Consider the following 27410-nt stretch of genomic DNA (forward strand, 5'->3'; position numbering starts at 1 on the left):
AAGAAGCCACAGAGACCCCTGGGGCAGTGTGACTGGGACGCAGGTCCTCGCTGGGTAATAAAGAACCCACAGAGGCCCCTGGGGCAGTGTGACTGGGACGCAGGTCCTCGCTGGGTAATAAAGAACCCACAGAGGCCCCTGGGGCAGTGTGACTGGGACGCAGGTCCTCGCTGGGTAATAAAGAAGCCACAGAGACCCCTGGGGCAGTGTGACTGGGACGCAGGTCCTCGCCGGGTAATAAAGAAGCCACAGAGACCCCTGGGGCAGTGTGACTGGGACGCAGGTCCTCGCTGGGTAATAAAGAACCCACAGAGACCCCTGGGGCAGTGTGACTGGGACGCAGGTCCTCGCTGGGTAATAAAGAAGCCAAGCAACGGACAGGGGGGACTCTGCTCGGCAACAGGTGATGGTGCCCAGGGAGGAGCCCTGCCATTGGACACGAGTGAGTAGCTGAGCGCTGATTGGTGGGTTTGGAGATTTATATTATGAACACAGTTTTTATTCTCAGACAGTACTCATATACCGGACTGTGCGTGTATACAGCAACTGGAGCCTGGGACCCGTATATACTGGAACTAGAGACTGATCTACTGTATATACAGTCAGAGCCTGAGACCCGTATATACTGGAACTAGAAACTGATCTATATACAGTCAGAGCCTGGGACCCGTATATACTGGAACTAGAGACTGATCTATACACAGCAACTGGAGCCTGGGACTCGTATATACTGGAACTAGAGACTGATCTATATACAGTCAGAGCCTGGGACCCGTATATACTGGAACTAGAGACTGATCTATATACAGTCAGAGCCTGGGACCCGTATATACTGGAACTAGAGACTGATCTATATACAGTCAGAGCCTGGGACCCGTATATACTGGAACTAGAGACTGATCTATATATAAGAGCCTTGGACTGCTATATACTGAAGGAGTATACTATATACAGCACCGGGACGTATATATACAGTATATATATATATATATATATATATTTATATACACGCTGTGTGAAGAAGTCTGTGCAGCACTCAAGGCTCAGTATATACGGATAGAAATATATATATATATATAGTGTGCCCGGCTATACGAGGGGTGTAGTGTATATACGTACCATGCGGGGTCTCGGGTACGTATGGCTGCTGACGATCGCCCTGCAGACAGCGCTGGGCCAGCCAGGTAAGGAAACCTTTTTATTTACTTATTAGTAGAATTACTATTATTAGTCGCTAAAGCCGGGTCACATGTAATATGGCCGCCCGCAGAACGTGTGTATAACTGTATAACGTGATGGATAATATATATACAGTGTGTATAAATATATAACGAGATGGATAATATATATACAGTGTGTATAAATATATAACGAGATGGATAATATATATACAGTGTGTATAAATATATAACGAGATGGATAATATATATATATACAGTGTATATAAATATATAACGTGATGGATAATATATATATATATATATATAATCAAAAAATAAATAGATGATACCGTTCTGTGGCTAACGAAATGCTTTTATTTGTGCGAGCTTTCGAGATACACTGATCTCTTCTTCCGGCGATGTTACAATGAATGAAGCAAGGATAACTTAAAAACAGTAACCTTTTGCTTCATTCATTGTAACATCGCCGGAAGAAGAGATCAGTGTATCTCGAAAGCTCGCACAAATAAAAGCATTTCGTTAGCCACAGAACGGTATCATCTATTTATTTTTTGATTATTGAAGCTCGGCTAACACGGTACTGATACCTCTACATGTATATATATATATATATATATAGTGTATAATAATAATAATAGCATGTTCTTGTATAGCGCTGCTAGTTGTACGCAGCGCGTTACAGAGACATTTTGCAGGCGCAGGTCCCTGCCCCGTGGAGCTTACACTCTATGTTTTGGTGCCTGAGGCACAGGGAGACAAAGTGACTCGCCCAAGGTCACAAGGAGCCGACACCGGGAATTGAGCCGGGTTCCCTGCTTCACACTCAGTGTCGTTGATCCCCTGAACCGCTCCTTCTCCCTGTAAATATATCATGAGATGGATAATATATATATACAGTGTATAAATATGTAACTCTCTCTCTCTCCCCTATCTCTCTCTTACTCCCCCCTCTCTCTCTCCCCTGTCTCTCTCTCCCCCTCTCACTCTTTCCCACCCTCTCTCTTCCCCCCTTTATCTCCCCCTCTCTTTCTTCCCCCTCTTTCCTCCCCCTTCTCTCACTTCCCACCCTCCCCTCCTCTCCCCTCTCTCGCTCAACCCCTCCCTATCTTCTCCCTTCTCTCACTCTTTCCCACCCTCTCTCACCCCTCTCTTCCCCCTCTTTCTTCCCCCTTCTCTCACTTCCCACCCTCCCCTCCTCTCTCCCCCATCCCCTCTCCCTGCTCCTCTACCCCTCCCCTCTCTCACCCCCTCTCTCTCTTCTCCCTGCTCTCACTCTTTGCCACCCTCTCTCTCTCCTCTCTCTCTTCCCCCTCTTTCTTCCCCCTCTCTCACTTCCCACCTCCCCTCCTCTCTCTCCCCCATCCCCTCTCTCCCTGCTACTCCCCCCTCCCCTCGCTCTCTCACCCCCTCCCTCTCTTCTCCCTCCTCTAACTCTTTCCCACCCTCTCTCCCCCCCCTCTTTCTCCCCTCTTTCTTCCCCCTCTCTCACTTCCCACCTCCCCTCCTCTCTCTCCCCCATCCCCTCTCTCCCTGCTCCTCTCCCCCTCCCCTCTCTCTCACCCCCTCTCCCACCCCCTCCCCCCTCTCTCCCAGACACTCACTACCTGTTGGACGCCCTGTTCTGCCAGCCTCGCTCCCCAGCCTCCGGCCTGCTGAAGATGTTTGATGACGAGCAGATGTTCCGTTACGATTTCCCGCACGCCTGCGCCGTCCCACGGATCAGCGATTTCCAGGCCTGGGCGAAGCGCAGCGTCTTCCCCGACCCGACGCAGATAACACAGGATGTGGCGCGGTGCCAGAACTACCGCGAAATGCTGACCACGGCACTGGGGGAACTCATGCCAGAGATCAAAGGTCAGGGGTCACACAACCAGAATATACCTTTCCTGGGGACCGTGTGTGTGTGTATATATATATATATATATATATATATACACACACCACTTACAAAAATATATCCATTGTATATCTCTACTGTGCCGTGTGTGTGTGTGTGTGTATATAAACTATACCTGTTGTATACAGTATATAGAAATACCTGAGTGGGTGGGAAGTGAGTGGGGAGTGAGTGGGGTCCTTCACAGCTTCAATATATCGATGAGAAAATCTCCATGGAGCGCAGAAGCCGCCGCGCCCGTTCCATCGCGCCGTAATGTACAAACAGTGTCATAAAGAAGTACGGGCTTTGGCTCCGCCCTCACAAGGATATGTGTCGGAACGCGTCGGGTTCCGGTGACTTACATCATCCCGTCAACGGAGGCTTGCGAGGGCGAGAGGAAAACTGAGTGGGCAGGGGCGAGTGGAGGAGTGAGTGGAGGGGCGAGCGGATAAGTGAGCGGAGGGGTGAGAGGGGGCCGAGGGGAGAAGTCAGTGGAGGAGCGAGTAGCACTGCTATTTACTGCGGGATCTCCGCAGGCGTTCTCAGCCATTTTGCACAGATCCGTGTCAGTACCGATCCAAAGCTGGTTCTGCTTTATTACATTGTTAGGCTGCGGCTCCAGTGTGTTCGTACAGCTCCCGGCTCGGCGTGCGCCGTATGAACAAGTAACGCCCCTTAACGGGGCCCAGTACGCACCTTCGCGCGCATTTGCCAGCCGCGCCCCACGACCATTTTTTCAAAAGACAGGCAATTTGTGTTTACAACTTGCGACGGGGGCGTGGCCATGAATCCCCCCCCCCCCGCCCCCGGCGGGTTCAGCCAACGAGGGCATATATATGTATGTATTGGAATGATGAGGGAATAAGTGCTGTAGATGGCAGTGCTTGGGCACAATGGGTGGTAGGAGTGACTGTGGGTGGGACAGTAGCCATGAGTGCAGGCTGTTCTGTTGGGATGCTGGATTTGTGGGGCGAGTTTTAAGGTCAGTCAGTATTAAATCAGAAGGTTAACACCATTTACAGGGGAAGAGATGGCAGGGAGGCGTGGGTGAGAGGAGGTGGCAGGGAGGCATGGGTGAGATCAGGTGTGTATGTCTGGGTTTAGGTTTAGGGGAGATCCCCAGCAGCGGGAAGTAGTAGATAGAGGGTGTGATAGAGGATTTGTGTGGGTGTTTTTTATTGAGGGGTAAAGAAGTTGTTGGGAGAGAGGTGTATAAATAATGGTGCAGTGGGGAGTGGGGAAGTTGGAGAGAACAGAGACATTCACAAAGGAGTGAGGAAACAGTAAACAGAAAAAGCAGTAGGGAGGGCACGGTGATTCGCAGGGGAAGAGGGCACGGTGAGGCGCAGGGGGAGAGGGCATGGTGAGGCGCAGGGGGAGAGGGCACGGTGAGGCGCAGGGGGAGAGGGCACGGTGAGGCGCAGGGGGAGAGGGCACGGTGAGGCGCAGGGGGAGAGGGCACAGTGAGGCGCAGGGGAGAGGGCACGGTGAGGCGCAGGGGGAGAGGGCACGGTGAGGCGCAGGGGGAGAGGGCACGGTGAGGCGCAGGGGGAGAGGGCACGGTGAGGCGTAGGGGAGAGGGCACGTGAGGCGCAGGGGGAGAGGGCACGGTGAGGCGCAGGGGGAGAGGGCACGGTGAGGCGCAGGGGGAGAGGGCACGGTGAGGCGCAGGGGGAGAGGGCACGGTGAGGCGCAGGGGGAGAGGGCACGGTGAGGCGCAGGGGAGAGGGCACGGTGAGGCGCAGGGGGAGAGGGCACGGTGAGGCGTAGGGGAGAGGGCACGGTGAGGCGCAGGGGGAGAGACTTCCCAGGTATTGGGGGATAGAAAGAGTACAAAGAATCACAGCTTTTAGAAAGAGATGGCAGGGAGGCGTGGGTGAGAAGAGATGGCAGGGAGGCGTGGGTGAGAGTAGATGGCAGGGAGGCGTGGGTGAGAAGAGATGGCAGGGAGGCGTGGGTGAGAAGAGATGGCAGGGAGGCGTGGGTGAGAAGAGATGGCAGGGAGGCGTGGGTGAGAGGAGGTGGCAGGGAGGCGTGGGTGAGAGGTGGTGGCAGGGAGGCGTGGGTGAGAAGAGATGGCAGGGAGGCGTGGGTGAGAAGAGATGGCAGGGAGGCGTGGGTGAGAAGAGATGGCAGGGAGGCGTGGGTGACAAGAGATGGCAGGGAGGCGTGGGTGAGAGGAGGTGGCAGGGAGGCGTGGGTGAGAAGAGATGGCAGGGAGGCGTGGGTGACAAGAGATGGCAGGGAGGCGTGGGTGACAAGAGATGGCAGGGAGGCGTGGGTGAGAAGAGATGGCAGGGAGGCGTGGGTGAGAGGAGGTGGCAGGGAGGCATGGGTGAGATCAGGTGGCAGGGAGGCATGGGTGAGATCAGGTGACAGGGAGGCGTGGGTGAGAAGAGATGGCAGGGAGGCGTGGGTGAGATGACATGGCAGGGAGGCGTGGGTGAGAAGAGATGGCAGGGAGGCGTGGGTGAGAAGAGATGGCAGGGAGGCGTGGGTGAGAAGAGGTGGCAGGGAGGCGTGGGTGAGAGGAGATGGCAGGGAGGCGTGGGTAAGAAGAGATGGCAGGGAGGCGTGGGTGGGAGGAGGTGGCAGGGAGGCGTGGGTGAGAAGAGGTGGCAGGGAGGCGTGGGTGAGAGGAGGTGGCAGGGAGGCGTGGGTGAGAAGAGGTGGCAGGGAGGCGTGGGTGAGAAGAGATGGCAGGGAGGTGTGGGTGAGAAGAGGTGGCAGGGAGGCGTGGGGGGGAAGAGATGGCAGGGAGGCGTGGGTGAGAAGAGATGGCAGGGAGGCGTGGGTGAGAAGAGATGGCAGGGAGGCGTGGGTGAGAAGAGGTGGCAGGGAGGCGTGGGTGAGAGGAGGTGGCAGGGAGGCGTGGGTGAGAAGAGGTGGCAGGGAGGCATGGGTGAGAAGAGATGGCAGGGAGGTGTGGGTGAGAAGAGGTGGCAGGGAGGCGTGGGGGGGAAGAGATGGCAGGGAGGCGTGGGTGAGAAGAGATGGCAGGGAGGCGTGGGGGAGAAGAGATGGCAGGGAGGCGTGGGGGGGAAGAGATGGCAGGGAGGCGTGGGTCAGAAGAGATGGCAGGGAGGCGTGGGTGAGAGGAGGTGGCAGGGAGGCGTGGGTGAGAGCAGGTGTGTAGGTCTGGCTTCAGGCTTAGGGGAGATCCCCAGCAGCGGGAAGGAGGAGATAGAGGGTGTGAATAGAGGATTTGTGGGGGTGTTTTTTATTGAGGGGTAAAGAAGTTGTTGGGAGAGAGGTGTATAAATAATGGTGCAGTGGGGAGTGGGGAAGTTGGAGAGAACAGAGACATTCACAAAGGAGTGAGGAAACAGTAAACAGAAAAAGCAGTAGGGAGGGCACGGTGAGGCGCAGCGGGAGAGGGCACGGTGAGGCGCAGGGGGAGAGGGCACGGTGAGGCGCAGGGGGAGAGGGCACAGTGAGGCGCAGGGGGAGAGGGCACGGTGAGGCGCAGGGGGAGAGGGCACAGTGAGGCGCAGGGGGAGAGGGCACGGTGAGGCGCAGGGGGAGAGGGCACGGTGAGGCGCAGGGGGAGAGGGCACGGTGAGGCGCAGGGGGAGAGGGCACGGTGAGGCGCAGGGGGAGAGGGCACGGTGAGGCGCAGGGGGAGAGGGCACGGTGAGGCGCAGGAGGAGAGGGCACGGTGAGGCGCAGGAGGAGAGGGCACGGTGAGGCGCAGGGGGAGAGGGCACTGTGAGGCGCAGGGGGAGAGGGCACGGTGAGGCGCAGGGGGAGAGGGCACGGTGAGGCGCAGGGGGAGAGGGCACGGTGAGGCGCAGGGGGAGAGGGCACGGCGAGGCGCAGGGGGAGAGGGCACGGCGAGGCGCAGGGGGAGAGGGCACGGTGAGGCGCAGGGGGAGAGGGCACGGTGAGGCGCAGGGGGAGAGGGCACGGCGAGGCGCAGGGGGAGAGGGCACGGCGAGGCGCAGGGGGAGAGGGCACGGTGAGGCGCAGGGGGAGAGGGCACGGTGAGGCGCAGGGGGAGAGGGCACGGTGAGGCGCAGAGGGAGAGGGCACGGTGAGGCGCAGGGGGAGAGGGCACGGTGAGGCGCAGGGGGAGAGGGCACGGTGAGGCGCAGGGGGAGAGGGCGCGGTGAGGCGCAGGGGGAGAGGGCACGGTGAGGCGCAGGGGGAGAGACTTCCCAGTTATTGGAGGATAGAAAGAGTACAAAGAATCACAAAGTTTAGAATAAGTTAGGTTCTCACAGCTGCAGAATCCAGATCTTCCTCTAATCTTCTCCTCCAATTACAACTTCAAAATTAACTCTACAGACACTTTCAATGTGACACTTTTGATGGGACTCACAGCCAAGGCAGTCTGTCTTAAATACTCTGCTCACATGCAATTGAATAACAATGAAGGGTGGGGTCTGCCCAATCAACTCAATGAAACATACCCAGATAGTATGCCCAATTCTGCAGGGGGTGCAATAACACCACATCTGGGCTGTACCACTGTCCAATTCTGCAGGGGGTGGAATAACACCACATCTGGGCTGTACCACTGCCCAATTCTGCAGGGGGTGCAATAACACCACATCTGGGCTGTACCACTGCCCAATTCTGCAGGAGGTGGAATAACACCACATCTGGGCTGTACCACTGCCCAATTCTGCAGGGGGTGGAATAACACCACATCTGGTCTGTACCACTGCCCAATTCTGCAGGGGGTGCAATAACACCACATCTGGGCTGTACCACTGCCCAATTCTGCAGGGGGTGGAATAACACCACATCTGGGCTGTAGCACTGCCCAATTCTGCAGGGGGTGCAATAACACCACATCTGGGCTGTACCACTGCCCAATTCTGCAGGGGGTGGAATAACACCACATCTGGGCTGTAGCACTGCCCAATTCTGCAGGGGGTGGAATAACACCACATCTGGGCTGTAGCACTGCCCAATTCTGCAGGGGGTGGAATAACACCACATCTGGGCTGTAGCACTGTCCAATTCTGCAGGGGGTGCAATAACACCACATCTGGTCTGTACCACTGCCCAATTCTGCAGGGGGTGCAATAACAACACATCTGGGCTGTACCACTGCCCAATTCTGCAGGGGGTGGAATAACACCACATCTGGGCTGTAGCACTGCCCAATTCTGCAGGGGGTGCAATAACACCACATCTGGGCTGTACCACTGCCCAATTCTGCAGGGGGTGGAATAACACCACATCTGGGCTGTAGCACTGCCCAATTCTGCAGGGGGTGGAATAACACCACATCTGGGCTGTAGCACTGCCGAATTCTGCAGGGGGTGGAATAACACCACATCTGGGCTGTACCACTGCCCAATTCTGCAGGGGGTGCAATAACACCACATCTGGGCTGTACCACTGTCCAATTCTGCAGGGGGTGGAATAACACCACATCTGGGCTGTACCACTGCCCAATTCTGCAGGGGGTGGAATAACACCACATCTGGGCTGTAGCACTGCCCAATTCTGCAGGGGGTGCAATAACACCACATCTGGGCTGTACCACTGCCCAATTCTGCAGGGGGTGGAATAACACCACATCTGGGCTGTACCACTGCCCAATTCTGCAGGGGGTGGAATAACACCAATTCTGCGGGGGGTGGAATAACACCACATCTGGGCTGTACCACTGTCCAATTCTGCAGGGGGTGGAATAACACCACATTTGGGCTGTACCACTGTCCAATTCTGCAGGGGGTGGAATAACACCCCATCTGGGCTGTACCACTGCCCAATTCTGCGGGGGGGGTGGAATAACACCACATCTGGGCTGTAGCACTGCCCAATTCTGCAGGGGGTGGAATAACACCACATCTGGGCTGTAGCACTGCCCAATTCTGCAGGGGGTGGAATAACACCACATCTGGGCTGTACCACTGCCCAATTCTGCAGGGGGTGCAATAACACCACATCTGGGCTGTACCACTGTCCAATTCTGCAGGGGGTGGAATAACACCACATCTGGGCTGTACCACTGCCCAATTCTGCAGGGGGTGGAATAACACCACATCTGGGCTGTAGCACTGCCCAATTCTGCAGGGGGTGCAATAACACCACATCTGGGCTGTGCCACTGCCCAATTCTGCAGGGGGTGGAATAACACCACATCTGGGCTGTACCACTGCCCAATTCTGCAGGGGGTGGAATAACACCACATCTGGGCTGTACCACTGCCCAATTCTGCAGGGGGTGCAATAACACCACATCTGGGCTGTACCACTGCCCAATTCTGTGGGGGGTGGAATAACACCACATCTGGGCTGTACCACTGTCCAATTCTGCAGGGGGTGGAATAACACCACATTTGGGCTGTACCACTGTCCAATTCTGCAGGGGGTGGAATAACACCCCATCTGGGCTGTACCACTGCCCAATTCTGCGGGGGGTGGAATAACACCACATCTGGGCTGTACCACTGCCCAATTCTGCGGGGGGAGGAATAACACCCCATCTGGGCTGTACCACTGCCCAATTCTGCGGGGGGTGGAATAACACCACATCTGGGCTGTACCACTGCCCAATTCTGCGGGGGGTGGAATAACACCACATCTGGGCTGTAGCACTGCCCAATTCTGCAGGGGGTGGAATAACACCACATCTGGGCTGTAGCACTGCCCAATTCTGCAGGGGGTGGAATAACACCACATCTGGGCTGTACCACTGCCCAATTCTGCAGGGGGTGCAATAACACCACATCTGGGCTGTACCACTGTCCAATTCTGCAGGGGGTGGAATAACACCACATCTGGGCTGTACCACTGCCCAATTCTGCAGGGGGTGCAATAACACCACATCTGGGCTGTACCACTGCCCAATTCTGCAGGGGGTGGAATAACACCACATCTGGGCTGTACCACTGCCCAATTCTGCAGGGGGTGGAATAACACCACATCTGGGCTGTACCACTGCCCAATTCTGCAGGGGGTGCAATAACACCACATCTGGGCTGTACCACTGCCCAATTCTGCGGGGGGTGGAATAACACCACATCTGGGCTGTACCACTGTCCAATTCTGCAGGGGGTGGAATAACACCACATTTGGGCTGTACCACTGTCCAATTCTGCAGGGGGTGGAATAACACCCCATCTGGGCTGTACCACTGCCCAATTCTGCGGGGGGGTGGAATAACACCACATCTGGGCTGTACCACTGCCCAATTCTGCGGGGGGAGGAATAACACCCCATCTGGGCTGTACCACTGCCCAATTCTGCGGGGGGTGGAATAACACCCCATCTGGGCTGTACCACTGCCCAATTCTGCGGGGGGGTGGAATAACACCACATCTGGGCTGTACCACTGCCCAATTCTGCAGGGGGTGGAATAACACCACATCTGGGCTGTACCACTGCCCAATTCTGCAGGGGTGGAATAACAACACATCTGGGCTGTACCACTGCCCAATTCTGCAGGGGGTGGAATAACACCACATCTGGGCTGTACCACTGCCCAATTCTGCGAGGGGTGGAATAACACCACATCTGAGCTGTACCACTGCCCAATTCTGCGGGGGGTGGAATAACACCACATCTGAGCTGTACCACTGCCCAATTCTGCGGGGGGTGGAATAACACCACATCTGGGCTGTACCACTGCCCAATTCTGCGGGGGTGGAATAACACCACATCTGGGCTGTACCACTACCCAATTCTGCAGGGGGTGGAATAACACCACATCTGGGCTGTACCACTGCCCAATTCTGCAGGGGGTGGAATAACACCACATCTGGGCTGTACCACTGCCCAATTCTGCAGGGGGTGGAATAACACCACATCTGGGCTGTACCACTGCCCAATTCTGCAGGGGGTGGAATAACACCACATCTGGGCTGTACCACTGCCCAATTCTGCAGGGGGTGGAATAACACCACATCTGGGCTGTACCACTGCCCAATTCTGCAGGGGGTGGAATAACACCACATCTGGGCTGTACCACTGCCCAATTCTGCGGGGGGTGGAATAACACCACATCTGGGCTGTACCACTGCCCAATTCTGCAGGGGGTAAAATAACACCACATCTGGTCTGTACCACTGCCCAATTCTGCAGGGGGTGGAATAACACCACATCTGGGCTGTACCACTGTCCAATTCTGCGGGGGGTGGAATAACACCACATCTGGGCTGTACCACTGCCCAATTCTGCAGAGGGTGGAATAACACCACATCTGGGCTGTACCACTGCCCAATTCTGCAGGGGGTGGAATAACACCACATCTGGGCTGTACCACTGTCCAATTCTGCAGGGGGTGGAATAACACCACATCTGGGCTGTACCACTGCCCGATTCTGCCGGGGGTGGAATAACACCACATCTGGGCTGTACCACTGTCCAATTCTGCGGGGGTGGAATAACACCACATCTGGGCTGTACCACTGCCCAATTCTGCCGGGGGTGGAATAACACCACATCTGGGCTGTACCACTGCCCAATTCTGCAGGGGGTGGAATAACACCACATCTGGGCTGTACCACTGCCCAATTCTGCAGGGGGTGGAATAACACCACATCTGGGCTGTACCACTGCCCAATTCTGCAGGGGGTGGAATAACACCACATCTGGGCTGTACCACTGCCCAATTCTGCAGGGGGTGGAATAACACCACATCTGGGCTGTACCACTGCCCAATTCTGCAGGGGGTAAAATAACACCACATCTGGTCTGTACCACTGCCCAATTCTGCAGGGGGTGGAATAACACCACATCTGGGCTGTACCACTGTACAATTCTGCGGGGGGTGGAATAACACCACATCTGGGCTGTACCACTGCCCAATTCTGCAGAGGGTGGAATAACACCACATCTGGGCTGTACCACTGCCCAATTCTGCAGGGGGTGGAATAACACCACATCTGGGCTGTACCACTGTCCAATTCTGCAGGGGGTGGAATAACACCACATCTGGGCTGTACCACTGCCCGATTCTGCCGGGGGTGGAATAACACCACATCTGGGCTGTACCACTGTCCAATTCTGCGGGGGTGGAATAACACCACATCTGGGCTGTACCACTGCCCAATTCTGCCGGGGGTGGAATAACACCACATCTGGGCTGTACCACTGCCCAATTCTGCAGGGGGTGGAATAACACCACATCTGGGCTGTACCACTGCCCAATTCTGCAGGGGGTGCAATAACACCACATCTGGGCTGTACCACTGCCCAATTCTGCGGGGGGTGGAATAACACCACATCTGGGCTGTACCACTGCCCAATTCTGCGGGGGTGGAGGGGGTGGGGGGATATAACCACACCTGAACCCCTCTCCCCCCAGGTATCCTGGATATGAAGATTTTCCCTGCGCGGCCCCTGGAGATGGGTCAGCCCAACACCCTGATCTGCTCTGTGGGTAACGTGTACCCCCCCGCGCTGACCGTCACGTGGAGGAGGAACGATGAGGAGGAGGCGCGGGAGGCGGGCTCGTCCGGCTACTTCGCCATGCCGGACCTGGGCTTCCAGACCTTCTCCTATCTCAACGTCACCCCCCAATACAACGACAAGTACTCCTGCCACGTGCAAGAAGATGCGGAGAGCACCTCCAGTGTCACATACTGGGGTGAGGGCACGCTACTGTCACCCTGCGGGGGAGGGACAGGCTCATAGCTCCCTTCTGTCTGTGTCACTGTGTCACCCTGCGGGGGGAGGGAGAGACTCATAGCTCCCTTCTGTCTGTGTCACTGTGTCACCCTGCGGTGGGAGGGACAGGCTCATAGCTCCCTTCTGTCTGTGTCACTGTGTCACCCTGCGGGGGAGGGACAGACTCATAGCTCCCTTCTGTCTGTGTCACTCTGCGGGGGGAGGGACAGGCTCATAGCTCCCTTCTGTCTGTGTCACTGTGTCACCCTGCGGGGGAGGGACAGACTCATAGCTCCCTTCTGTCTGTGTCACTGTGTCACCCTGCGGGGGGAGGGACAGACTCATAGCTCCCTTCTGTCTGTGTCACTGTGTCACCCTGCGGGGGAGGGACAGACTCATAGCTCCCTTCTGTCTGTGTCACTGTGTCACCCTGCGGGGGGAGGGACAGACTCATAGCTCCCTTCTGTCTGTGTCACTGTGTCACCCTTCGGGGGGAGGGACAGACTCATAGCTCCCTTCTGTCTGTGTCACTGTGTCACCCTGCGGGGGGAGGGACAGACTCATAGCTCCCTTCTGTCTGTGTCACTGTGTCACCCTGCGGGGGAGGGACAGACTCATAGCTCCCTTCTGTCTGTGTCACTGTGTCACCCTGCGGGGGAGGGACAGACTCATAGCTCCCTTCTGTCTGTGTCACTGTGTTACCCTGCGGGGGGAGGGACAGTCTCATAGCTCCCTTCTGTCTGTGTCACCGTGTCACCCTGCGGGGGGAGGGACAGACTCATAGCTCACTTCTGTCTGTTTCACTGTGTCACCCTGCGGGGGGAGGGACAGACTCATAGCTCACTTCTGTCTGTGTCACTGTGTTACCCTGCGGGGGGAGGGACAGTCTCATAGCTCCCTTCTGTCTGTGTCACCGTGTCACCCTGCGGGGGGAGGGACAGACTCATAGCTCACTTCTGTCTGTTTCACTGTGTCACCCTGCGGGGGGAGGGACAGACTCATAGCTCCCTTCTGTCTGTGTCACTGTGTCACCCTGCGAGGGGAGGGACAGACTCATAGCTCCCTTCTGTCTGTGTCACTGTGTCACCCTGCGAGGGGAGGGACAGACTCATAGCTCCCTTCTGTCTGTGTCACTGTGTCACCCTGCGAGGGGAGGGAGAGACTCATAGCTCCCTTCTTTCTGTGTCACCCTGCGGGGGAGGGACAGACTCATAGCTCCCTTCTGTCTGTGTCACTGTGTCACCCTGCGGGGGAGGGACAGACTCATACTGTAGCTCCCTTCTGTCTGTGTCACTGTGTCACCCTGCGAGGGGAGGGACAGTCTCATAGCTCCCTTCTGTCTGTGTCACTGTGTCACCCTGCGGGGGGGAGGGACAGACTCATAGCTCCCTTCTGTCTGTGTCACTGTGTCACCCTGCGAGGGGAGGGACAGACTCATAGCTCACTTCTGTCTGTGTCACTCTGTCACCCTGCGGGGGGAGGGACAGACACATAGCTCCCTTCTGTCTGTGTCACTGTGTCACCCTGTGGGGGGAGGGACAGACTCATAGCTCCCTTCTGTCTGTGTCAACCTGCGGGGGAGGGACAGGCTCATAGCTCCCTTCTGTGTCACTGTGTCACCCTGCGGGGGAGGGACAGGCTCATAGCTCCCTTCTGTCTGTGTCACTGTCACCCTGCGGGGGGCGGGACAGACTCATAGCTCCCTTCTGTCTGTGTCACCCTGCGGGGGGAGGGACAGGCTCATAGCTCCCTTCTGTCTGTGTCACTGTGTCACCCTGCGGGGGAGGGACAGGCTCATAGCTCCCTTCTGTCTGTGTCACTGTGTCACCCTGCGGGGGAGGGACAGGCTCATAGCTCCCTTCTGTCTGTGTCACCCTGCGGGGGGAGGGACAGACTCATAGCTCCCTTCTGTCTGTGTCACTGTGTCACCCTTTGGGGGGAGGGACAGGCTCATAGCTCCCTTCTGTCTGTGTCACTGTGTCACCCTGCGGGGGGAGGGACAGGCTCATACCTCCCTTCTGTCTGTGTCACTGTGTCACCCTGCGGGGGGAGGGACAGACTCATAGCTCCCTTCTCTATGTGTCACTGTGTCACCCTGCGGGGGGAGGGACAGTCTCATAGCTCCCTTCTGTCTGTGTCACTGTGTCACCCTGCGGGGGGAGGGACAGACTCATAGCTCCCTTCTGTCTGTCACTGTGTCACCCTGCGGGGGGAGGGACAGACACATAGCACCCTTCTGTCTGTGTCACTGTGTCACCCTGCGGGGGGAGGGACAGGCTCATAGCTCCCTTCTGTCTGTGTCACAGTGTCACCCTGCGGGGGGAGGGACAGACTCATAGCTCCCTTCTGTCTGTGTCACTGTGTCACCCTGCGGGGGGAGGGACAGACTCATAGCTCCCTTCTGTCTGTGTCACTGTGTCACCCTGCTGGGGGAGGGACAGACTCATAGCTCCCTTCTGTCTGTGTCACAGTGTCACCCTGCGGGGGGAGGGACAGGCTCATAGCTCCCTTCTGTCTGTGTCACCCTGCGGAGGGAGGGACAGACTCATAGCTCCCTTCTGTCTGTGTCACTGTGTCACCCTGCGGGGGGGAGGGACAGACACATAGCTCCCTTCTGTCTGTGTCACTGTGTCACCCTGCGGGGGGAGGGACAGACTCATAGCTCCCTTCTGTCTGTGTCACTGTGTCACCCTGTGGGGGGAGGGACAGGCTCATAGCTCCCTTCTGTCTGTGTCACTGTGTCACCCTGCGGGGGAGGGACAGACTCATAGCTCCCTTCTGTCTGTGTCACTGTGTCACCCTGCGGGGGGAGGGGCAGTCTCATAGCTCCCTTCTGTCTGTGTCACTGTGTCACCCTGCGGGGGGAGGGACAGGCTCATAGCTCCCTTCTGTCTGTGTCACCCTGCGGGGGAGGGACAGACTCATAGCTCCCTTCTGTCTGTGTCACTGTGTCACCCTGTGGGGGGAGGGACAGGCTCATAGCTCCCTTCTGTCTGTGTCACCCTGCGGGGGAGGGACAGACTCATAGCTCCCTTCTGTCTGTGTCACTGTGTCACCCTGCGGGGGGAGGGACAGGCTCATAGCTCCCTTCTGTCTGTGTCACTGCAAGGTACACCCGGTTTAACCCTGTCCTCTCCCTCTCAGTGCCCATGTACGCTGTCCCCTCTGAGTTAATGGAGGACGCTCTGTGCGGTTTGGCCTTTGCTCTTGGCATCCTCTTCTTCATCCTGGGTTGTGTCTTCTTCTTCATGGCCATGAAGTTGAATAATACGGGTAAGTTAGGAGCTTTCCTGGTCTGCTCCCATGGACGGGGGGAAACCAGTGTCAGCACCGTACTGTCACATCACATCCCGTACCTTCTCTTCCTCCTCTTCTCCATCCAACCACCTTCTCTGCCTCTCCATCCAACCACCTTCTCTTCCTCTCCATTCCGTACCTTCTCTCCCTCTCCATCCCGTGCCTTCCTCCCTCCCCATCCCGTACCTTCTCTTCCTCTCCATCCCGTACCTTCTCTTCCTCTCCATCCCGTACCTTCTCTTCCTCTCCATCCCGTACCTTCTCTTCCTCTCCACCCCGTACCTTCTCTTCTTCTCCATCCCGTACCTTATCTCCCTCTCCATCCCGTACCTTATCTTCCTCCCCATCCCGTACCTTCTCTTCCTCTCCATCCCGTACCTTCTCTTCCTCTCCATCCCGTACCTTCTCTTCCTCTCCACCCTGTACCTTCTCTCCCTCTCCATCCCGTACCTTATCTTCCTCCCCATCCCGTACCTTCTCCCCTTCTCCACCCCGTACCTTCTCTTCCTCTCCATCCCGTACCTTCTCTTCCTCTCCATCCCGTACCTTCTCTTCCTCCATCCCGTACCTTCTCTTCCTCTCCATCCTGTACCTTCTCTCCCTCTCCATCCTGTACCTTCTCTTCCACTCCATCCCGTACCTTCTCTTCCTCTCCATCCCGTACCTTCTCTCCCTCTCCACCCGTACCTTCTCTTCCTCCCCATCCCGTACCTTCTCTTCCTCTCCATCCCGTACCTTCTCTTCCTCTCCATCCCGTACCTTCTCTTCCTCTCCATCCCGTACCTTCTCTTCCTCTCCATCCCGTACCTTCTCTTCTTCTCCATCCCGTACCTTCTCTCCCTCTCCATCCCGTACCTTCTCTTCCTCTCCACCCCGTACCATCTCTTCCTCTCCACCCATACCTTCTCTTCCTCCATCCCGTACCTTCTCTTCCTCTCTATCCCGTACCTTCTCTCCCTCTCCATCCCGTACCTTATCTTCCCCCCCATCCCGTACCTTCTCTCCCTCTCCATCCCGTACCTTATCTTCCTCCCCATCCCGTACCTTATCCCCTTCTCCACCCCGTACCTTCTCTTCCTCTCCATCCAGTACCTTCTCTTCCTCCATCCAGTACCTTCTCTTCCTCCATCCCGTACCTTCTCTTCCTCTCCATCCCGTACCTTCTCTTCCTCTCCATCCCGTAGCTTCTCTTCCTCTCCACCCCGTACCTTCTCTTCCTCTCCATCCCATACCTTCTCTTCCTCTCCACCCCGTACCTTCTCTTCCTCTCCATCCCGTACCTTCTCTTCCTCTCCACCCCGTACCTTCTCTTCCTCTCCATCCTGTACCTTCTCTTCCTCTCCACCCCGTACCTTATCTTCCTCCCCATCCCGTAGCTTATCTTCCTCTCCATCCCGTACCTTATCTTCCTCTCCATCCCGTACCTTCTCTTCCTCTCCATCCCGTACCTTCTCTTCCTCTCCACCCCGTACCTTATCTTCCTCTCCATCCCGTACCTTCTCTTCCTCTCCACCCCGTACCTTCTCTTCCTCTCCACCCCGTACCTTCTCTTCCTCTCCACCCCGTACCTTATCTTCCTCTCCATCCCGTACCTTCTCTTCCTCTCCACCCCGTACCTTATCTTCCTCTCCACCCCGTACCTTCTCTTCATCTCCATCCCGTACCTTCTCTTCCTCTCCACCCCGTACCTTCTCTTCCTCTCCATCCTGTACCTTCTCTTCCTCTCCATCCCGTACCTTATCTTCCTCTCCATCCCGTACCTTCTCTTCCTCTCCATCCCGTACCTTCTCTTCCTCTCCGTCCCGTACCTTCTCTCCCTCTCCATCCCGTACCTTATCTTCCTCCCCATCCCGTACCTTCTCCCCTTCTCCACCCCGTACCTTCTCTTCCTCTCCATCCCGTACCTTCTCTTCCTCTCCATCCCGTACCTTCTCTTCCTCTCCATCCCGTACCTTCTCTTCCTCTCCATCCCGTACCTTCTCTTCCTCTCCACCCCGTACCTTCTCTTCCTCTCCATCCCGTACCTTCTCTCCCTCTCCATCCCGTACCTTCTCTTCCTCTCCACCCTGTACCTTCTCTTCCTCCATCCTGTACCTTTGCTCCCTCTCCACCCCGTACATTCTCTCCCTCTCCATCCCCGTACCTTCTCTCCCTCTCCACCCCATACCTTCTCTCCCTCTCCATCCAGTACATTCTCTCCCTCTCCATCCCATACCTTCTCTCCCTCTCCATCCAGTACATTCTCTCCCTCTCCATCCCATACCTTCTCTCCCTCTCCATCCAGTACCTTCTCTTCCTCCAACCTGTACCTTCTCTCCCTCTCCATCCCGTACCTTCTCTCCCTCTCCATCCCATACCTTCTCTCCCTCCCGTACCTTCTCTTCCTCTCCATCCCGTACCTTCTCTCCCTCTCCATCCCATACCTTCTCTTCCACTCCATCCCGTACCTTCTCTCCCTCTCCATCCCATACCTTCTCCATTTCTCCATCCCGTACCTTCTCCCCTTCTCCATTCCGTACCTTCTCTCCCTCTCCACCCGTACCTTCTCTCCCTCTCCACCCGTACCTTCTCTTCCTCTCCATCCGTACCTTCTCTTCCTCTCCATTCCGTACCTTCTCTTCCTCTCCATCCCGTACCTTCTCATCCTCTCCACCCGTACCTTCTCTTCCTCTCCATCCCGTACCTTCTCTTCCTCTCCATCCCATACCTTCTCCCCTTCTCCATCCTGTACCTTCTCTCCCTCTCCATCCCGTACCTTCTCTCCCTCTCCATCCCGTACCTTCTCTCCCTCTCCACCCGTACCTTCTCTTCCTCCCCATCCCGTACCTTATCTTCCTCTCCATCCCATACCTTCTCTTCCTCTCCATCCCGTACCTTCTCTCCCTCTCCACCCGTACCTTCTCTTCCTCTCCATCCCGTACCTTATCTTTCTCTCCATCCCGTACCTTCTCTTCCTCTCCACCCGTACCTTCTCTTCCTCCCCATCCCGTACCTTCTCTTCCTCTCCATCCCGTACCTTCTCTTCCTCTCCATCCCGTATCTTCTCTTCCTCTCCATCCCGTACCTTCTCTTCCTCTCCATCCCGTACCTTCTCTTCCTCTCCATCCCGTACCTTCTCTCCCTCTCCATCCCGTACCTTCTCTTCCTCTCCACCCCGTACCTTCTCTTCCTCTCCACCCATACCTTCTCTTCCTCTCCACCCCGTACCTTCTCTCCCTCTCCATCCCGTACCTTCTCTTCCTCTCCATCCCGTACCTTCTCTTCCTCTCCACCTCGTACCTTATCTTCCTCCCCATCCCGTAGCTTATCTTCCTCTCCATCCCGTACCTTATCTTCCTCTCCATCCCGTACCTTCTCTTCCTCTCCATCCCGTACCTTCTCTTCCTCTCCACCCCGTACCTTATCTTCCTCTCCATCCCGTACCTTCTCTTCCTCTCCACCCCGTACCTTCTCTTCCTCTCCACCCCGTACCTTCTCTTCCTCTCCACCCCGTACCTTATCTTCCTCTCCATCCCGTACCTTCTCTTCCTCTCCACCCCGTACCTTATCTTCCTCTCCACCCCGTACCTTCTCTTCCTCTCCATCCCGTACCTTCTCTTCCTCTCCACCCCGTACCTTCTCTTCCTCTCCATCCTGTACCTTCTCTTCCTCTCCATCCCGTACCTTATCTTCCTCTCCATCCCGTACCTTCTCTTCCTCTCCATCCCGTACCTTCTCTTCCTCTCCGTCCCGTACCTTCTCTCCCTCTCCATCCCGTACCTTATCTTCCTCCCCATCCCGTACCTTCTCCCCTTCTCCACCCCGTACCTTCTCTTCCTCTCCATCCCGTACCTTCTCTTCCTCTCCATCCCGTACCTTCTCTTCCTCTCCATCCCGTACCTTCTCTTCCTCTCCATCCCGTACCTTCTCTTCCTCTCCACCCCGTACCTTCTCTTCCTCTCCATCCCGTACCTTCTCTTCCTCTCCATCCCGTACCTTCTCTTCCTCTCCACCCTGTACCTTCTCTTCCTCCATCCTGTACCTTTGCTCCCTCTCCACCCCGTACATTCTCTCCCTCTCCATCCCCGTACCTTCTCTCCCTCTCCACCCCATACCTTCTCTCCCTCTCCATCCAGTACATTCTCTCCCTCTCCATCCCATACCTTCTCTCCCTCTCCATCCAGTACATTCTCTCCCTCTCCATCCCATACCTTCTCTCCCTCTCCATCCAGTACCTTCTCTTCCTCCAACCTGTACCTTCTCTCCCTCTCCATCCCGTACCTTCTCTCCCTCTCCATCCCATACCTTCTCTCCCTCCCGTACCTTCTCTTCCTCTCCATCCCGTACCTTCTCTCCCTCTCCATCCCATACCTTCTCTTCCACTCCATCCCGTACCTTCTCTCCCTCTCCATCCCATACCTTCTCCATTTCTCCATCCCGTACCTTCTCCCCTTCTCCATTCCGTACCTTCTCTCCCTCTCCACCCGTACCTTCTCTCCCTCTCCACCCGTACCTTCTCTTCCTCTCCATCCGTACCTTCTCTTCCTCTCCATTCCGTACCTTCTCTTCCTCTCCATCCCGTACCTTCTCTCCCTCTCCACCCGTACCTTCTCTTCCTCTCCATCCCGTACCTTCTCTTCCTCTCCATCCCATACCTTCTCCCCTTCTCCATCCTGTACCTTCTCTCCCTCTCCATCCCGTACCTTCTCTCCCTCTCCATCCCGTACCTTCTCTCCCTCTCCACCCGTACCTTCTCTTCCTCCCCATCCCGTACCTTATCTTCCTCTCCATCCCATACCTTCTCTTCCTCTCCATCCCGTACCTTCTCTCCCTCTCCACCCGTACCTTCTCTTCCTCTCCATCCCGTACCTTATCTTTCTCTCCATCCCGTACCTTCTCTTCCTCTCCACCCGTACCTTCTCTTCCTCCCCATCCCGTACCTTCTCTTCCTCTCCATCCCGTACCTTCTCTTCCTCTCCATCCCGTACCTTCTCTCCCTCTCCACCCGTACCTTCTCTTCCTCCCCATCCCGTACCTTCTCTTCCTCTCCATCCCGTACCTTCTCTTCCTCTCCATCCCGTACCTTCTCTTCCTCTCCATCCCGTACCTTCTCTTCCTCTCCATCCCGTACCTTCTCTTCTTCTCCATCCCGTACCTTCTCTCCCTCTCCATCCCGTACCTTCTCTTCCTCTCCACCCCGTACCTTCTCTTCCTCTCCACCCATACCTTCTCTTCCTCTCCATCCCGTACCTTCTCTTCCTCTCCATCCCGTACCTTCTCTTCCTCTCCATCCTGTACCTTCTCTTCCTCTCCATCCCGTACCTTCTCTTCTTCTCCATCCCGTACCTTCTCTCCCTCTCCACCCGTACCTTCTCTTCCTCCCCATCCCGTACCTTCTCTTCCTCTCCATCCCGTACCTTCTCTTCCTCTCCATCCCGTACCTTCTCTTCCTCTCCATCCCGTACCTTCTCTTCCTCTCCATCCCGTACCTTCTCTTCTTCTCCATCCCGTACCTTCTCTCCCTCTCCATCCCGTACCTTCTCTTCCTCTCCACCCCGTACCTTCTCTTCCTCTCCACCCATACCTTCTCTTCCTCTCCACCCCGTACCTTCTCTCCCTCTCCATCCCGTACCTTCTCTTCCTCTCCATCCCGTACATGCTCTCCCTCTCCATCCCGTACCTTCTCTTCCTCTCCATCCCGTACCTTCTCTTCCTCTCCATCCCGTACCTTATCTTCCTCTCCATCCCGTACGTTCTCTCCCTCTCCATCCCGTACCTTCTCCCCTTCTCCATCCCGTACCTTCTCTTCCTCCCCATCCCGTACCTTCTCTTCCTCTCCATCCCGTACCTTCTCTTCCTCTCCATCCCGTACATTCTCTCCCTCTCCATCCCGTACCTTCTCTTCCTCTCCATCCCGTACCTTCTCTTCCTCTCCAGCCCGTACCTTCTCTTCCTCCCCATCCCGTACCTTCTCTTCTTCTCCATCCCGTACCTTCTCTTCCTCTCCATCCCGTACCTTCTCTTCCTCTCCATCCCGTACCTTCTCTTCCTCTCCATCCCGTACCTTCTCTTCTTCTCCATCCCGTACCTTCTCTCCCTCTCCATCCCGTACCTTCTCTTCCTCTCCACCCCGTACCTTCTCTTCCTCTCCACCCATACCTTCTCTTCCTCTCCACCCCGTACCTTCTCTCCCTCTCCATCCCGTACCTTCTCTTCCTCTCCATCCCGTACCTTCTCTTCCTCTCCATCCCGTACCTTCTCTTCCTCTCCATCCCGTACATGCTCTCCCTCTCCATCCCGTACCTTCTCTTCCTCTCCATCCCGTACCTTCTCTTCCTCTCCATCCCGTACCTTATCTTCCTCTCCATCCCGTACGTTCTCTCCCTCTCCATCCCGTACCTTCTCCCCTTCTCCATCCCGTACCTTCTCTTCCTCCCCATCCCGTACCTTCTCTTCCTCTCCATCCCGTACCTTCTCTTCCTCTCCATCCCGTACATTCTCTCCCTCTCCATCCCGTACCTTCTCTTCCTCTCCATCCCGTACCTTCTCTTCCTCTCCAGCCCGTACCTTCTCTTCCTCTCCATCCCGTACATTCCCTCCCTCCCCATCCCGTACATTCCCTCCCTCTCCATCCCGTACATTCTCTCCCTCTCCATCCCGTACTTTCTCTTCCTCTCCATCCCGTACCTTCTCTCCCTCTCCATCCAGTACCTTCTCTTCCTCTCCACCCCATACATTCTCTTCCTCTCCATCCCGTACCTTCTCTCCCTCTCCATCCAGTACCTTCTCTTCCTCTCCACCCCATACATTCTCTTCCTCTCCATCCCGTACCTTCTCTTTCTCTCCATCCCATACATTCTCTCCCTCTCCATCCCGTACCTTCTCTCCCTCTCCATCCCATACCTTCTCTTCCTCTCCATCCCGTACATTCCCTCCCTCTCCATCCCGTACATTCCCTCCCTCTCCATCACGTACATTCTCTCCCTCTCCATCCCGTACCTTATCTTCCTCCCCATCCCGTACCTTATCTTCCTCTCCATCCCGTACCTTCTCTTCCTCTCCATCCCGTACCTTCTCTTCCTCTCCATCCCGTACCTTCTCTCCCTCTCCATCCAGTACCTTCTCTCCCTCTCCATCCCGTACCTTCTCTCCCTCTCAATCCCGTACATTCTCTTCCTCTCCACCCTGTACCTTCTCTTCCTCTCCATCCAGTACCTTCTCTTCCTCTCCACCCCATACCTTCTCTTCCTCTCCATCCAGTACCTTCTCTTCCTCCACCCCGTACCTTCTCACCCTCTCCATCCTGTACCTTCTCTCCCTCTCCATCCCGTACCTTCTCTCCCTCTCCATCCCGTACCTTATCTTCCTCTCCACCCGTAACTTCTCTTCCTCTCCATCCCGTACCTTCTCTTCCTCTCCATCCTATACCTTCTCTTCCTCTCCATCCCGTACCTTCTCTCCCTCTCCATCCAGTACCTTCTCTTCCTCCACCCCGTACCTTCTCACCCTCTCCATCCTGTACCTTCTCTCCCTCTCCATCCCGTACCTTCTCTCCCTCTCCATCCCGTACCTTCTCTTCCTCTCCACCCGTAACTTCTCTTCCTCTCCATCCCGTACCTTCTCTTCCTCTCCATCCTATACCTTGTCTTCCTCTCCATCCCATACCTTCTATACTTCTCCATTCCATACCTTCTCTTCTTCTCCATCCCTTCTCTCCCTCTCCATCCCGTACCTTCTCTTCTTCTTCATCCCTTCTCTTCCTCTCCATCCCGTACCTTCTCTTCCTCTCCATCCCGTACCTTCTCTTCCTCTCCATCCCGTACCTTCTCTCCATCCCGTACCTTATCTCCCTCTCCATCCCATACCTTCTCTTCCTCTCCATCCCGTACCTTCTCTTCCTCTCCATCCCGTACCTTCTCCCCTTCTCCATCCCGTACCTTCTCTTCCTCTCCATCCCGTACCTTCTCTCCCTCTCCATCCCGTACCTTCTCCCCTTCTCCATCCCGTACCTTCTCTCCCTCTCCATCCCGTACCTTCTCTCCCTCTCCATCCAGTACCTTCTCTCCCTCTCCATCCCATACCTTCTCTCTCTCTCCATCCCGTACCTTCTCTTCTTCTCCATCCCTTCTCTCTCTGCACTTTCTCTCCTCCCTGCAGTCAGATTTGGGGTTGCTTGGCCGGCTCACTGTGGGGTCTCTCTCGGTTGGAAACATTGCATCTTGTAGAGATCCCGCTGTCCCGCTCTCCTCGTCCCCTCCTGAGGACGCTTCGTCCTGCCTTACAGGACGGGACACTGTGGCATCTCCTCCTTCTCCCCCCACCTCCACATCTCCCTGTCTCCTCTCCCCGCAGATTAAGCCCCCGAGATGTAGCGGCCCCCCCTTTTCACCATGATGGTCCTGAAGCCTCCCATGATGCCGTTTGTGGGTGTGTGACCATGTACCTCCTGTGGTGCCTCACTGGTGTCCCAGCCATGATGTATACCTCGTGGGACCTCTGCTCATCTACTGAAGTACCTTATTGCTCCCAGACTCATGGGATAACAAAAGAGAGGGAGGGGAGCGGAGGAGGGGAGAGGGTGAATGAAGGGGGGGAGAGCTTTAGTTTCAATTCATTATAAAGCGCTGTGTGTCTGTGCAGAGCGCTGTGTGTGTGTCTGTGCAGAGCGCTGTGTGTGTGTGTCTGTGCAGAGCGCTGTGTGTGTGTCTGTGCAGAGCGCTGTGTGTGTGTGTCTGTGCAGAGCTCTCTGTGTGTGTGTTTGTGCAGAGCGCTGTGTGTGTGTCTGTGCAGAGCGCTGTGTGTGTGTGTCTGTGCAGAGCGCTCTGTGTGTGTGTTTGTGCAGAGCGCTGTGTGTGTGTGTCTGTGCAGAGCGCTGTGTGTGTTTGTGCAGAGCGCTGTGTGTGTGTGTGTAGAGCACTGTGTGTCTGTGCAGAGCGCTGTCTGTTGTGTAAGTGTTCCCTCTTGGTGTGTGTGTGATTGGTATCTATGTATGTGTGTGATGTGTTTATGTAGTTACAGGTGAGTTGTGTATGCGTTCCCTCTGGGATGTGTGTGTGTGATGTGTGTGTATGAGTTACCTCTGTGGGTTGTGTGTGATGGGTATGTGTGCGTGATGTGAGTATATAGTTAAAGGTTACTTGTGTATATGTTACCTCAGTTGTGTGTGCTTGGTGTTGAATGATTCGTATATGTGTTACCTCTGTGGTATTTGTGCCTGGTGGTGAAGCATGTGTATGTGTTACCTCTGTGGTATGTGTGTGCTGGGTAAATGTGCCTGGTGTTGAATGATATGTGTATGTGTATGCTGGGTATGTGTGCCTGGTGTTGAATGATACGTGTGTGTGATGGGTATGTGTGCCTGGTGTTGAATGATACGTGTGTGTGATGGGTATGTGTGCCTGGTGTTGAATGATACGTGTGTGTGTGTGATGGGTATGTGTGCCTGATGTTGAATGATACGTGTGTGTGTTATGGGTGTGTGTGCCTGGTGTTGAATGATACGTGTGTGTGTGTGATGGGTATGTGTGCCTGGTGTTGAATGAAACGTGTGTGTGTGTGATGGGTATGTGTGCCTGGTGTTGAATGATACATGTGTGTGTGTGTGATGGGTATGTGTGCCTGGTGTTGAATGATACGTGTGTGTGTGTGATGGGTATGTGTGCCTGGTGTTGAATGATACGTGTGTGTGTGTGATGGGTATGTGTGCCTGGTGTTGAATGATACATGTGTGTGTGTGTGATGGGTATGTGTGCCTGGTGTTGAATGATGTGTGTGTGTGTGATGGGTATGTGTGCCTGATGTTGAATGATACGTGTGTGTGTGTGATGGGTGTGTGTGTGATGTTGAATGATACGTGTGTGTATGTGTGTGATGTTGAATGATACGTGTGTGTGTGTGTGTGTGATGGGTGTGTGTGCCTGGTGTTGAATGATATGTGTATTTCCAGCTCTCAGCAAACTTGTAATAAACTCTGGGATTATTTTCCTACGTCTGTGACCGATTCCTCATTTCCACACACGGGCACAAAATGCACAGTGTGTACCCACTGTCACATCTGTGTGCGACACACACATAACATCAACTCCAATGTGTGACACGCATAACATCAGCTCCAGTGTGTGACAGAGTGGCCTGTAGGCGAGGTCAGATCAGATACCACACATTGCAATGTTTAGGGTAAACCAAACTTGAGTGATTTTATTCTCCACAAAACAGCAGCTAAACAATAGGGCTACTGCCCCTTTAAGGCAAAAACATAAAATCATAAAACCAAAACCTACTCCTTTCAGGAGACTGACTAAATATTAGTGTGGCCCTTTCTAGCTGACTGGCTGGGTAGGCCAGTTCCCAGTCCAAAACTTATAACAACAACATTTAGGGAACAATATAGAAAAGTCTCAAATGTGTTCTGGTCCGGCGTCTCCGATATCTCCAGGCACTTAAGATGCAGGCAGTGAAGTCCTGCTGCTCCCAGGAAGTCTTTTTGCCCTTCTCTGCTGGGTGAGGCTGTGGGTTCCTCACGGTTGGCAGGCAAAACCATGCAGACACCAAGACACCCATGCAGTTTTCTGCCTTGTAACAGGAGTTTTAACCCCTGGACTCCCTTACAAACACACAACATCAGCTCCAGTGTGTGACACGCATAACCTCAGCTCCAGTGTGTGACACGCATAACCTCAGCTCCAGTGTGTGACACTCATAACATCAGCTCCAGTGTGTGACACGCCCAACACCAGGTCCAGTGTATGACGCGCATAACCTTAGCTCCAGTGTGTGACACACATCACATCAGCTCCAGCGTGTGACACACATAACACAGCTCCAGTGTGTGACACGCATAACATCAGCTCCAGTGTGTGACACGCATAACACAGCTCCAGTGTGTGACACGCATAACATCAGCTCCAGTGTGTGACACGCATAACATCAGCTCCAGTGTGTGACACGCCCAACACCAGCTCCAGTGTGTGACACGCATAACATCAGCTCCAGTGTGTGACACGCATAACATCAGCTCCAGTGTGTGACACGCATAACATCAGCTCCAGTGTGTGACACGCCAAAAATCAGCTCCAGTGTGTGACACGCATAACATCAGCTCCAGTGTGTGACGCGCATAACATCAGCTCCAGTGTGTGACACGCATAACATCAGCTCCAGTGTGTGACACGCATAACATCAGCTCCAGTGTGTGACACGCATAACATCAGCTCCAGTGTGTGACACGCATAACATCAGCTCCAGTGTGTGACGCGCATAACATCAGCTCCAGTGTGTGACACGCATAACATCAGCTCCAGTGTGTGACGCGCATAACATCAGCTCCAGTGTGTGACGCGCATAACATCAGCTCCAGTGTGTGACACATAACATCAGCTCCAGTGTGTGACACGCATAACATCAGCTCCAGTGTGTGACACATAACATCAGCTCCAGTGTGTGACACATAACATCAGCTCCAGTGTGTGACACGCATAACATCAGCTCCAGTGTGTGACACATAAC

At 55.2% G+C, this 27410-nt stretch overlaps 1 protein-coding gene across 1 annotated transcript; it reads left to right on the forward strand.

Moving 5' to 3' along the window:
• The first annotated feature begins 489 nt into the window (after positions 1–489).
• LOC142474715 (class II histocompatibility antigen, M alpha chain) lies at positions 490–25889 on the forward strand. Its single transcript, XM_075580900.1, has 5 exons — positions 490–1184; positions 2775–3035; positions 12328–12609; positions 15774–15902; positions 24258–25889. The coding sequence occupies exons 1-5, from the start codon at positions 1121–1123 to the stop codon at positions 24260–24262; spliced, it is 741 nt and encodes a 246-aa protein (XP_075437015.1). The 5' UTR covers positions 490–1120; the 3' UTR covers positions 24263–25889.
• Positions 25890–27410: the final 1521 nt, after the last annotated feature.

The sequence above is a fragment of the Ascaphus truei genome (assembly GCF_040206685.1).
Source record: "Ascaphus truei isolate aAscTru1 chromosome 20 unlocalized genomic scaffold, aAscTru1.hap1 SUPER_20_unloc_2, whole genome shotgun sequence".
Lineage (NCBI taxonomy): Eukaryota > Metazoa > Chordata > Amphibia > Anura > Ascaphidae > Ascaphus > Ascaphus truei.